Source organism: Coturnix japonica, chromosome 2, assembly GCF_001577835.2.
Source record: "Coturnix japonica isolate 7356 chromosome 2, Coturnix japonica 2.1, whole genome shotgun sequence".
NCBI classification, from domain to species: Eukaryota; Metazoa; Chordata; class Aves; order Galliformes; family Phasianidae; genus Coturnix; species Coturnix japonica.
This window is the reverse complement of record NC_029517.1, coordinates 14,214,299-14,227,414: the sequence shown is the minus strand read 5'-3', so window position 1 is coordinate 14,227,414 and position 13,116 is coordinate 14,214,299. Positions and strand designations below refer to the sequence as shown.

At 42.7% G+C, this 13,116-nt stretch overlaps 1 protein-coding gene across 1 annotated transcript in view; it reads right to left on the bottom strand.

Moving 5' to 3' along the window:
• MKX (mohawk homeobox) overlaps nt 1-13,116 on the bottom strand; it is a 43,371-nt gene that overhangs the window by 23,157 nt on the left and 7,098 nt on the right. The window contains 2 exon segments of the mRNA XM_015853317.2: nt 10,709-11,044; nt 12,229-12,382. Of these exon segments, the coding sequence (XP_015708803.2) occupies nt 10,709-11,044; nt 12,229-12,382 (490 nt within the window).

Below are 13,116 nucleotides of genomic sequence, written 5' to 3'. Positions count from 1 at the left end.
GGGCATCTGACTCTTCTAAACCCATAACCCAGCTGTAAAGACACATAGGGGTCAATGGGCAGTGCAATCCTAGCTCTGTGCACTGCCTGTTACACCTCATTACAACCTCCTCTGCTCCCCTTTGCTCAGCCTCACTCAGACCTGAGTTTTTGCCAAGACCTCCTTTCTCATTGGCAGGAGACGTGGGTTGGTTGCATACACAGATTCTCCACGAGCAAGGCAGGGACATGGTGGTAATGCTGAGCTGTGCACAGAGGCAGTAGAAACAATGGGATGGGAAGAGGACATGGCCATAATGATGGCAGGGCTTTAGTGGGCTCATGAGGATGTGTGTTTCTGTTGATCTGGGCAGGGACATGGTGTCTCCAAGCAGCTGATTTCCACAGAGAGATGACAGAGCTCCTCAAACCTCAGCAAATGCAGCAGTACCACAGGGCTAAATAAAGTCTTTATTTTTCCTATTTCGTGCAAGGAATGAAGGAAAAGCAGTACCCAAATATAAGCACTGACATTCTCCAAGGGTCACAGTCTTTGATCTTTGAGCAAAGATCCCACTGAAAGCAGCTGGAGTCCACCATAAGAAGATTGGAAATCTTTGGAAACACACGAATTTTGTGTGTCAAACCATGTGGTGTGCTCTGGAGCCAAAATACTTGAAAACCAGACCAAGCCTTGGTGAAATGGATCTTTGCTTCATCCAACATCAAGCATTTCAAGAAGCCTGATTTTAGAACATCTGAATGCCTGTCCACTGATTATCAAGTCAGCCTATAGGCACCGTGAGTCAGACATCTGAAGTAATTATTAGCTCATTTTGAAATAATGGGGCAGGGAGTCAAGGATATTAATTTGTAAGTGTTTTGAATAGGGCCCAGATTATTAAGGAATACTGGTGATTTTTCTCTGTGGAGGTCTACAACAAATGTAACAAAAAATAATTCTTACACGTGTTTGTAGCCTGAAGAAATTATATCATTCACAGTCTAATGAGATAACAGCTGAAAACAGACAGCCAACGTTTTATCTCCTTTAAAATGATTAAACAAACATTTCTTTGGTTTAGCCAAAGTCTAGGCCTGCAAAAATGGCCTTCACATAAACCATCAACTTCACTGAGATTACTAGTTGCAGGTAAGCATCATAATCTCTTCATTAATGGGATTTTGGGCTTTGCAATGAGCTGGAACAAGCACAGGAGATACCTAATGACTCATTGGTAGTGCAGCTGGGAGACTAATTTTCCCTATCTTTGCTACCATTGCCATACTGAACTCCAGTGCTTCAAGCTGAAACAGAAAATGTGGCTAAATGGCAAAGTCACACAGAAATTACAATTGGAATACAGCATTGAGGGAATGTGTGTATGCCTATATAGACAGGTATTTACATACAGAAGCATGAATATATTTCATAGATGTATGAACATATGTATGTGAAAGATTGTGTGGTCTACACACATCACTACAGTCTCTGGAGCTGGCCAGAGCAAGAGAGCTTTTTTGGATTCTCCCCATACAGTGCATCAATACTTCACAAGCCCATGATCGCTTCACCCGCAAGTATTGCTGAGGGGAGGAGGCTGCAAGCTCATGCAGTGCACACATAACACCCATGGGAAGGCAGTCCCAGGGCTCAGGGAATCAGCTGGCAGTAGCGACAAGCTACACACCAGCTAAACCACAGAAAATGAAAAAAATAAAGGGACACAGAGTGTGTCCATGTGACTCACAACCCACCACCCAGCCTGTAGGCTGTGTCATCTGCACACCACTGCCATAAATCTGGAGCGGGCCATGCGACATGCACACAGAGCGGTGGGAACCATTCTGGATCTGTCCCCATGCATCTGGACACACCAGGGCAGCCCCACACCTGGCTCCTTGAGATGCAGCAGCAGCTTGAGGAGTGGGGCCTTGGGTGAACATTCTGAAGTCAAGGGCACAGAGGGGCCTCCAGTACACTGAGGCCTCATCACTGACCGCAGTGTCTAGCCCACAAAGTACATCCAGTGCAGGAGAGTGATCCTGCTGCTGTTTTGCAATGCATTACAAAATAGTTTGGCGAGCAGCAGGAATTTGAGGCAATACGCTCCTGAAGAGCCAGGTCGTGAGGAGCCTTCGTTTTTCCAGCAAATTGGATTTAAGTTGACAAATAGGAACTGAGAGAAAAAAAAAAAAAAGCCTGACAAAGTAAAGGGGAGATGGAGAAACCGACAACATTTAACTTGATCTTCAATGGTGTAAATCTGTCAATACCCACAAATGACCGCGAGGCCTCACGCCAGCTTCTACTCTGAGATACCGTAACTAAGACGTTTGGCTGGTACCTCACATTGGAAAGAAAGTTTTTACATTTAGAAATGTAAAACATTGTAACATTTAAGGAATTTTGGCTACAGCCCACTAGCCAGCCTTCCGCCAGCTCCAGCTAGAGGATTATTTTGAATGCTGCTTTGCCTTTCATGCATCTGTTGCCTAAATCAATGTGGAGGCAAGAGGGAGGGACTGAAAACTGGCCTTAGAAATAGTGGTATATTTCAGTGTCGTAACCAATAGTCTTGGCAGTCTCTTTTAACTTGAAATGTCAGTGCCATACCGAATATCTGGTCATCATAACCTCAGCTTCTGGCCATCAGTAAAAGAACAGAGATAGAGGATCCAACACCAGATTCAAGACCACAGCAAAAAATTAAGGAAAATGCATTTCATGGCTCGTTGGAGTTTCACTTTACCTATTTTTGTGTGCTTCTCTTCAGCTGTTCCAGCCCTTGCTGTTTATCTGATCTCTTTCTGTTTGAATCATTTTACTTTTTCCAGATTTTCTACAATTCAGCTTACTTTCACAACTGACTTTCCTGCTTAAAACTCCTGCTGTTCTTCTGTTGTAGCTCACATAAACCTCACGTAGTACATTACATAAAACATTTGAGTGCTTTGACTGTTAGGATGCATTTCTTCTTTAACATATCTAAAACCAACTATCTGATGCCATTTGCATTCCATAAAGCATAAGAGACCTTCAATAGCCTACAGGACTCACTGACAGTTTCCACATTTACCGCTTGTTTCTCACACCCAAATATCTACGCTGAGAATGAAGTGGACTGAACAAAACAGAATCCAGCTCTGCTTCTCTGGTTTTGAATACACTGAAATTATCTGATTTCCACAGATATGGAACATTCTGTGGGAGCAGGTGTTTCTACAAGCATTCCCCCAGCTCAATCTCATACAGAGCACCCACAGACTCTCCACATTTTCAGAGCACAACCTATTCTGAATGTCAAGGCATGGACTCATCTGCAGCCCACGCAGAGAGAGATTCCAGGTTCCCTCAATCCTCCTGTCAAATTGTGCCAAAATTTCTGGTATTCACATTATGGACAAATGACCTAAAAAATTTCAGTTAAACACATAAAGGAGTTTTTAAAGTTGTGGAATGACTTTCAAAAACCACAAACCTGCAAGAGGAAATAGGATTTGCTGGATCAGATAAGATTACTGGTCTATCTGGTCAGACAACATCCCACTTGTAGCCTTTTAGAAAACAGTGATGGTGAATAAAACTAATACTAGTCTGGCTTAATACTAAGAGAGTTTTAAAGATACTCTGAGAAAAATCCGAATCAGAAATCCCACTCAGGACAAAACAACCTCATCTTTTTATTTCTCATGATCTTTTTTCTTTAGTTATGTTCAATAGATAAATTCCAGTGCTCACACTGATGCAGACAGAGCTTTTACGCTACCTGAGAGTGATCAAACTCTGCTGTGGAGCAAGATGCTACACAAGTTCATGCATTTTTCACCCATGTCAAAATATTGTCATGGTAAGGAAAATCCATGTGCCTGTGCATGTAAGCACAGAAAAACTCAAAGCACATCTTTATTTACTCTCTGTACAATCGAATACAAGCATGCTGCTTTTCACCAGCCTCATCAAGAGCATAAAATATTTCAAACTCCAGGACTCCTAAGCAGCTTACTGATTTATTCAGCAGTCATCATGCTCCAGATTTACAAGCCCAGTCGAGATGGCTACGATTGGGATGTACCTGCTCAAATCCCTTCCCCAGATGGGAGAATGAATGCTTCCCATGCCAAGTTTCAGTCTGGATTGAATTTTTACAGCTGGGTCATAAATTTGTGGATTAAAGGGGTTCTAATGGAAACACAGATACAGCCCTAACTACAGCAACATGAACAGCAGTGCCGCAACACTGTGCAGACAGCCCACGCTCCGAGCTGGATGCACCCAGTTACCCAACGGTGTGCTACTGATCCTAAGCCGAGGAGGGACACTGGCGCAAAGAGGAACCCTGAGCCAGGTATGAAGTTTCAGTTTGGGTATTTTTCCAGAGAGAAATGAAAAACTTTTATGGGCTCCCCATTCTTTCACATTTACTGCCACAGACAGTGCAATGCTGTCGGCCTGCGCCCAGCCTGACTGTACCCTACCCTTCGGCTCACGTTCGGCATATTGCGTATGGATTACTCTGTTAATATGTGTCACCAAAGACAGCAGTTACTTGTGAAGGAGACAGATTTCATATATGAATGTAACTCACTGGGCAAAATGGATGGATTTTGTCCCTGTAATTTATCTTCTTTTCCACGCAGGTGCCACACGATGCGGGTGCATTTCACAACTGTGTAGGGTCCTTTTCACTGCATCGCTTTTCCCAAATTATAGGTTCACACACACGCTTTACATATTTCTTGAATTAGCTGCTAATTTTCTTAATAATTTCCCTATTATATTCATTATTAATCATACAGTCTACAGCAGAAGCTGGAAAACACTCTGATTTATGCTCCTGTGCTTTTCCACACGCATAATTTCCTGAAACATTTGCATTTGGCTTGACCCCAGGTTTTAAAACCAAGCACATATTTGAAGCCATTTTTAACAATAGGAAAAGGGGGATACTTCCTTCTCCTTGCACACACACCTCCATTAAATGAATGAGGCCTGACGCTTGGCCCGGAGCATTTGCTAACTCTAAAGAGGAGCATTAAAATATATGGTTGTTGGCAATTTGTGATAGCACTGTTCAGTTTCCCTGCTGTGTCTGAGAGACATCCTAGGCAAGCACAGGGGTCTCCTGCTGTTTGGCTGTGGCTATGAATATCTGCACTGGGGAAATCTAATGGTCCTAGAGCCACCCCAACTGCGGCCCTGGTTCTTATGTCTCACTGGGTTTTTGGTCAGATGCTGTCACTTTTTCAAGTCATTCACATGAAAGCATCTCAGCCTCTGCAATGCTAATGCTGTCAGTAACCATAGGGGCTGAGCCTCTGCCCCAACGCAAGCTGCCCCATGGCCAAATGCAGCACATAGAAAATACTCTGTGACCACAGCAGCAACCAAACCAGCAACGGAGGTGAGTGTGCACCTCCCCTGGGTCTCCACATCAATTACACCCAACTCTGCCCATGAACATGGTCGCTGGCAGAAGCCTAGCACATGACCCATTCTCCAGAACTCCTAATACTCCTAATTTGTTTTATAACAACAAAAAGCACAGCACAACGCAGTCTTCCTCCACTCTGCCACCTGAGACCTTCTGGTTGAAACAGGTACATTTCCACCAAAAACAACGAAAATCAGTTTTGATGAAGCATCATTTTCCAGTGTTGTGTGGAAATAACCCCGACCCATTCTGCGTGCAAGTGCCGAGAAATCAAGAAACTAAAGAGGGATAGAAAGAAAAACTAGAAAAAGAAGCATATTTGATTTTCTCTGTTCAAACTGAAAGAAACATAAGACTTACCATGATGAGAGTGGGAAGGATCTTTAAAATCCTCAGGTTTGGGCTACCATTATATATATTGACTCTGACTCTGTCCCTGTAGCATGGCAGTTTCCTTTTAGTCTTTCTTTAGGAAAAGCCATTAAGGCAGCAAATTAAAGACATTCTGCTCCTCCATTCTCAATTCCACGCTATTTTAGTGTTGATGAATCTGGTCGTGTAATAATAAAATTCCTGTTGAAATATGATCTTAACTGTGCAACCTTCACACTGCAGTTACACTGCTTTGTGCGTTTAATACTCTGCTCTACATTCCCCTTTTCAATTTCATTTCTGGATGACATTAGGATCTGCAACAAGGTCCTCCTTCAGCTCTCCCTGGTTTGCATTTATTTTAAAGCATCCCCGAGGTCCCCAGCACCATTTAGAAGGAACCTGCAAAAGTCACTAAAGCTCGCAGCTTTTGCTGGTCCCTCGAGCTGTTTCCAAAAACAGGTTCCATTGTGTCCATATCATGCTTTTACATTTTATGGCTCGTTTTTAAATTACATGTTAATTTCTACAAATGTTAAATTGAGAGGAGAAGTTGGCAAGGACCACACAAAACCACAAGTCCATAATACAGTCTGCGTGTCTGCAGGGTGTTTCTGTGAGCACCCGTACACCCAAATGCCATGCAGGAACGTCAGCCCGATCCTTCAACGTGCCCAGCGCTCTGTTTGCTGCAAGAAGCACCCTAGGATCCTGCTTTATAAATCACAGACTTTGCAGGATTCCAAATTAAAGAAAAAACAAGGAAGGCAAGAGGAAAAAAAAAGGGCAGCAGTAATGAAAACATCGCAAGCAAAACACACTCCCGAGTATAAATGCCTAAAAATAGAGATCAAACATCTTCAAAAATCAACCACTCATTCAGGAGTTTTTTTCAAAGCCGCCCTCCTTCACAGACCTGCAAGTCTTTGGTTTCCTCACTATTTTTATTTCTTCTGGCTTTTCTGCTGCTCTAAGTAACACATAAAGTAAAATCAATGAAAACCTGCTGACATAAAAACATCTGAAAACTCCCTGTCCTGCCATTTCATCCCTCCCTCTCTTTGTCTCATTTTAATTTTTGCTTTCCTCTATCCAACACAACTCACCAGACAGCGATATCCCAGAAAGTTGGGATTTTTCATTTCCTTGAACTCCAGCAATGCAGAACACTTTGTTTCTGCAGGTAACGAACAACCTGGGGCTCACAGAGCACTGCACATAATTACAAAAATAAGTAAAAGTGCCGGCAATCCATAAACCAAAGCATGATGTGGGTGCTTTGAATTAATATTCAGGCTCACTACAAGCTTTATTAGATCTTTTTCGCAGTACATTTTTGGAGTGCTTGTTGCAGTTTGACCATTGTTTCTACGTGCATTTGTGCATCAACTAGAGATAGGCATATCTGGTTTTAGTTATTGGTGTCATACAGGGAACCTGCAGCGATGACAGCCTGCCAAGGAGTTAATGAAAACTTCTTCTCTAACATGGATTCTTAACTAAACAAAAGTACTCAGTGCCTTTCAGTGGTCAGTTTAAGGCATATTTGAGCAATTATACTTACACATTATACCTGTGCAAGGACTAATATGAACAGAAATTTTCTGCCTTAAGTGAACGCATTCACATACGTCACTATATATATAAGCATATCAGCTTACGACAGAAATGCTTTCATATGTGACATGTCTGAGTATGTTCACAGGTCTGATTATGCTCACAGTCTTTTCTCAGTGCTCTGTTCTCTCGGAGTTGGCTGCAGCACATCCCTTCATGTTGTGCACCATGTCCCCTTGCATCCAGTACCACCTCCATCTGCATCGCACACCGTATCCCCCTCATTCTGCTCTGCATCCCCCCCACCCCGCACTTTATCCCTTGCATCCCACACCACATCCCCTGCATCCTGCACTGTATCACCCACATTCATCACTGTGTCCTGCTGCATCTCAGGGAGGATGGGGCTGTAGGAGCTGTGGACACAGACACCGCAAGTGCAGGGACAGAGCCTTGGTGTTTGGTGCTCCTATTCCAGCAATAAAAATGCTCCCCATGAGCTCACAATGCAGAGGTACAAACCAAGGCTGATTTCTCGACACAGCGTTACACAGCCTGTCATTGATCTTTATATGGGATTTCGCAGTTGCATGAATGCAGAGTAGCATATGGGCCAGTGTTTATAAGCATGTTAATGACTGAAATGGGAAATGGCACTACCCATTTTCCTTATAAACTTTAAACTGCAATTTCTTGTTTCTGTCACCGGACACTGCTCATACCCAGCTAACGCAGCACACTGCAGCCGAGCCGCCTGCAGCCATGCGAACTGCAGGCCCTGCAGGCACCAAAGTGGCGGAGAGCAGAGAGCAGCCCACAGCACGGAGCAGCCCCTAGCAGTAAACTCTCTGCTCACAAACTGCTACAAAAAAGCTGCTTTTCCAGGAAAGCACAATAAAGATTTCCCTTCAAAACAAATGACTTCCTGCTTGTGGGAGCGCCGCAAACTTGCCAAAGTTTTCTCCAAAATTAAACGTCAATCAATTTTCACTGCATGCTTTTTGACATCCCATTGAAAATGTCTTTATAAACATCTATCAAGAACTTCAAAAATCTGCTTCATCCTCTTTCTATTAAAAGTTCACTGCTTCGCATAACACAGCACTGCAGAGGGGAGCTCCTTCTAAGTGCTGACACCACACCTAAAACCGCCCTTGCTGCTCCCAGAGAGACACAGTCAGACACACTCTGCTTTCTCACTCAACCAGACAGGGTTGGTTACAGCTATTTTGCACAAACTGTTGCATGACTGCACAGCAAGCTGCCATCCCAGGTGTTCAAACTACACAGAAAAGACTTCAAAAAATAAAACACCCGTATTTATCTCTTCCTATTTAACAGTCATTTGGGCTATTTCATTTATTCCTGAATAGGTTTCAGGATAACATGGAAATATCTACCTTTAGTCATGATCTAGTCAATTCCTGCATGTTACAATATCACCAGAGCAGCTGTAGCCTTATAACTGACAAAAGCCTGTTTTTACCTACTATTTCCTGAACATACAATACACGCGAGCAGGATATACCAAATAATTGATCTTTTTGTTTCTGCCGTCAGGCTACTGCTGGTCTGCTTTGGGAGCACAAAAAGAATAACACTATGTCCTGAAAGCTGCTGATGTATTCTCACCAGAGCCCACGGCACCTCAGAACATTAACAAAGATGTTTAAGAAGTGATTTAAACACCATCTCAAGAGCAGCCTCAAGAACGCTAGTTATGAACTTTATGGACAAATGCTGTTTTTTGGTCAGCCCAGCCCAGCCTGCAAACTCACTGCCGTCACAGCGTGCCCGCCTCAGCCTTCTCTTTGAAGACCGTATTTTTCAGTGCAGTTAGAAACTTGGCAAGAACAACTTAACCAGTAGCAAATTTATTATGATTTTTAAAAAGTCACTGCGTCCGTTTTTAAGTTATGGTATAAAAGTACAGAAAAACAGAAGTTTACATATCTGAGCTGCTGCATCTGTTCTTGAGTAACTTTTCACTTAAAAATAAAACTTGGCAGACAATGTGCCCATAATGCAGACCAAATGCATTTGGTATGTTGAAAAAGAAATATCTTAAATGAGCAGAAAGAATTAATTTTGAAATGTATTCATCATGTGTGCACTGTTCTTGCTCCCCATGTTCCTCTATGGGTCCTCCATTCCCCCTTGGTCATCCCTGAACTACCTACATGTACCAACATCCTCCCATCCCCACCACAGCATTAGACCTTCTGAAAACTGGCTACTCCCCCACAGGGACGCAAACCATGTTAAATATGCTTGGGAAGAAGGAGCACACCAAGACTGCAAAACAGAGGGGCTGCAGAGGTGATGGGCAGCCAACCAGCCCACAGGGGAGCCATGAAGAGCCAAGTACTGCATCTACATCAACGCTAGTTAAAAGCAAAGCCCTCCAGCATCTTGCAGCAGCGTCCACCCATCCATCCACAAAGCAATGATGCTTGAGAAATGGCCAACCTCATGGGCTGCTGTAATGGGTGTAAACCCTGAGGTGATGGTGGAGGCCTCCAGAGCTTATAGAGGAGCACTTGCTGCTCTGCAGGGACCTAAGCAGTTCCAATACTGCCCTAATTTATGGTAATCTGCTGGCATGGACCAGGCAGTGCCACATTCCTTCCTCTGAACAGCTACATAATGGATGGTATAAATCATGCTTTTATGCTGTTATTGATTAAAGTTATAAATTACATGTAACCTCTTCAAAACATTAAATCAAGATATTCATTGGTCAAGTCTATGGCCTCTTAGTCCGGTACACTGTGCCTGGAGAGTGATGCAGAGATTGATCTGAATTCATGTAATCATAAGAGAACCAAAAGGCCACAAGACAGAGGAAGCACCCTGAGGACAGTGAATAGAATGAACAATAGGGGACAGAGTCACGTGCACACCCCCAGTGAGCATATGGCCACAAACAGCCACCAGGAAAGCACAAAGCCCTTCATCCTCTGTCTGGGGCTACGTGGCACTTCTCTCTACTTCTCCAGCCCTCCCTTACTAAGAGAATGCTCAGGACTTGTCTCCCTCATCGGGTTTGCCTTAGTGCCAGCAAACAGACCTGTGAGCATCCTTCAAAAATCTGCCCTGCAGCTCCATTTAAAAGGAAGAAGGAGCTTCACTGAGCAGCCAGTAACAGCATGGAGCTTCAGTACAGCAAAGCAAGCAACTCCAAGGAACAGGAGGGGCTGGACAAGAATTATCCATTTTCAAACAAAGGTATGGACAGGAGTTACCACTCCTATAGCAGAGGATGGACAGGCTCTTATAAAAGGCCCAAACAGACAACGCCCATTCCAGGCGAGAACAAGCACCAAAGCTAACTGTTTCAAAAATGATGCAGGAAGAATCCCTTACCTGTCCGGTAGACAAAATTGCCTTCTGTCTCTGATGATGATGGAGACACCAATTCCTCCTCAAATTCATTGGAACTAAATGAACCAGAGTGATTCCTTTGCCTTGTTTTTTCCATCATAGCTGCATTAGTAGCCATGACATGTCTCAATGAGTCATTCAGGTAACGATTCAATAAGCTGTTTTTGTATTTGGGAGGTGACACGTAATCCTCATTGGCACTTGTTTCTGGTCTCACTCCTGTTTTTATGACTGAGCTTTCAGTTTTAATCACAGTGTGATGAACTGGTTTGTTGTATCCCCCTTCATTCATATGGTTTCTTGGAGGATTTTCTCCATCTGAAAACAAAGGAAGAAAGATATAGTAACACAGCAAATATCTAATATTTAACAAAAGGCATTCTCTACGTGTTTGAATTGCTAAAGCTAGACAAGTAACTTTTTACTTCAGCGTTAGAAAGTGATTTTCGTTTTCTTCTGTTCACACATCGCTCACTTGAGTTTCCAGAGTTCTCAGACACTCCAGCTACTATTATCAACTGTAGAAACAGTCTCTATGTCTAATTTGTTCATAATCAAGGTGAGGCAGGTAGAAAAAAAAATTAAAATGAGAAGTGCTTTAAACCATTGATAAGTTTCTCAAAATATGGATGAATAAGATTAATTGTTCTCATCTGAGCTTCTCCTGAACAGTAGGGCATATTTAAGTATATTTGGTTAAATTAGACTTTTTTGGCTGTCGTGCAACCAATCTTTCAAAGGAAAGTTCAGTCCAAACAAATGTGAGCACAAACTGAAATTGGAGCATACAGAACTAAAACCTGAAACTGAGCACAGTCTGAAATGTCTTCTAAAAATCTACACACACATCTCTGGCAGCATTCTGTAGCCCCCATACATGACTAGTAACAATGTTCTATTAAAAATGTGGCTTGATGTTACTGACGAGAACATTGCTACATTTGTTAATTTGGGCGGGAGAGATTTCCAGTTAATCTTTAAAGCAAATGTTTGTGGGTAAAATACAAAAACTAAATGCAGTACTAAGAAACTACACACAGTATTATTTACAGTGGTGTACATGTTAGGGTAAAAAAAGCCCCCTGGAAGTTAGTAAGATTCTCTTGATTGTGTGACATCAATGCACCTCTTCCTTCTAGGAAAGTAACGGCCCAGAGACCTCTCGTTTCCTTAAATTGACAAACGAAAGCTTTTTTTTTTTCTTTTAAATCAGAATAGCCTTGCAGAATTTAATGGACTAGCAATTCTTTTTCTATTAGGAAAGCTATACAAAAAAGGCAATTAATATGCAACCCTTGAATAATCTACACAATCCCATCTTGCAAGTGTTTTGCAACTACTCCCAATAGTATCTGGGAGCCAGAAATGTTACCAAGTTCACAACAAGTAGAGGTGGCTCTGCTGAGTGTTATGAGAAACCAGAACTAACCTGTGGTATTTGAGACTTTCTAAATGTATTTTGATAAAATTGGTTAAAAAAAAAAAAAAAAGCACCAACAAACCTTCAGAGCACGAGTCATCACTGCTCACACTCAGCCTTTCAGCATTCCCTTGGACGTATTTGTTGTACAGTTTTATTCGCAAAGCCCAGCTGAGGTCTGGTTGCCTGACCGTGTTCTTAAGGCGACGTCTTGCATTGGCAAACCAGTTTGATACCTGCTTAAAAATTATTGTATTAGCTTCTCTGGAAAACAATGGAAATAAACAAATCTAACACACACGGAGTACACAAACTTTATGTATGTCCTAAGAAAAGAGCAAATGAGGGAAACACCCTGGGGTGCCGGGAGTCTGAAACCGACACTGAGCAGCTCCAGTTCTGCCTTTCTGCCCTTCATCCACGTCAGCAAACCCTCAACAGGTCATTAACAAACATTTAATAAAGGTGTCCTCAAATATTCATCTTCTCTTTTTTAAGGGTAACACCCTGAACTTCCCATACAAGTCTCTGATATAGTACTAGCATCCTAAATTAAATTTAATAACTGATGTTAGGTAGTTTGCATTTGACATTTATGTGTGCTATAATAAAACTGCTGAAGAGCTGTTCTAAATTTGGTTATCCAAAAGCCTAAATTCTTCCTTGTTCTGTATCAGGACACAGAGAGCAGTGAGGGTATCAGGGCAGTACGGCACCAACCACAGCACACTTGAGTTGCACAGAAATCAGGCATTTGCTCTATGGTGCAGCAGCTTCTGCAACTGTTTCTATCATGGAAAAGGTGAAGACCAGCAGAGATACAAATCCCTTGCACAGTGACAGTAAAGATGGGAAGTTACGCATTTTTTTAGCTCCCAGATGCAGGGCATTTTCTAGAGTGTGACACTTCAAATGGACACGCAGCGTTGTCCCTCAGGTCCACACGGTCAGCACACAGCCAGGCCTGAGC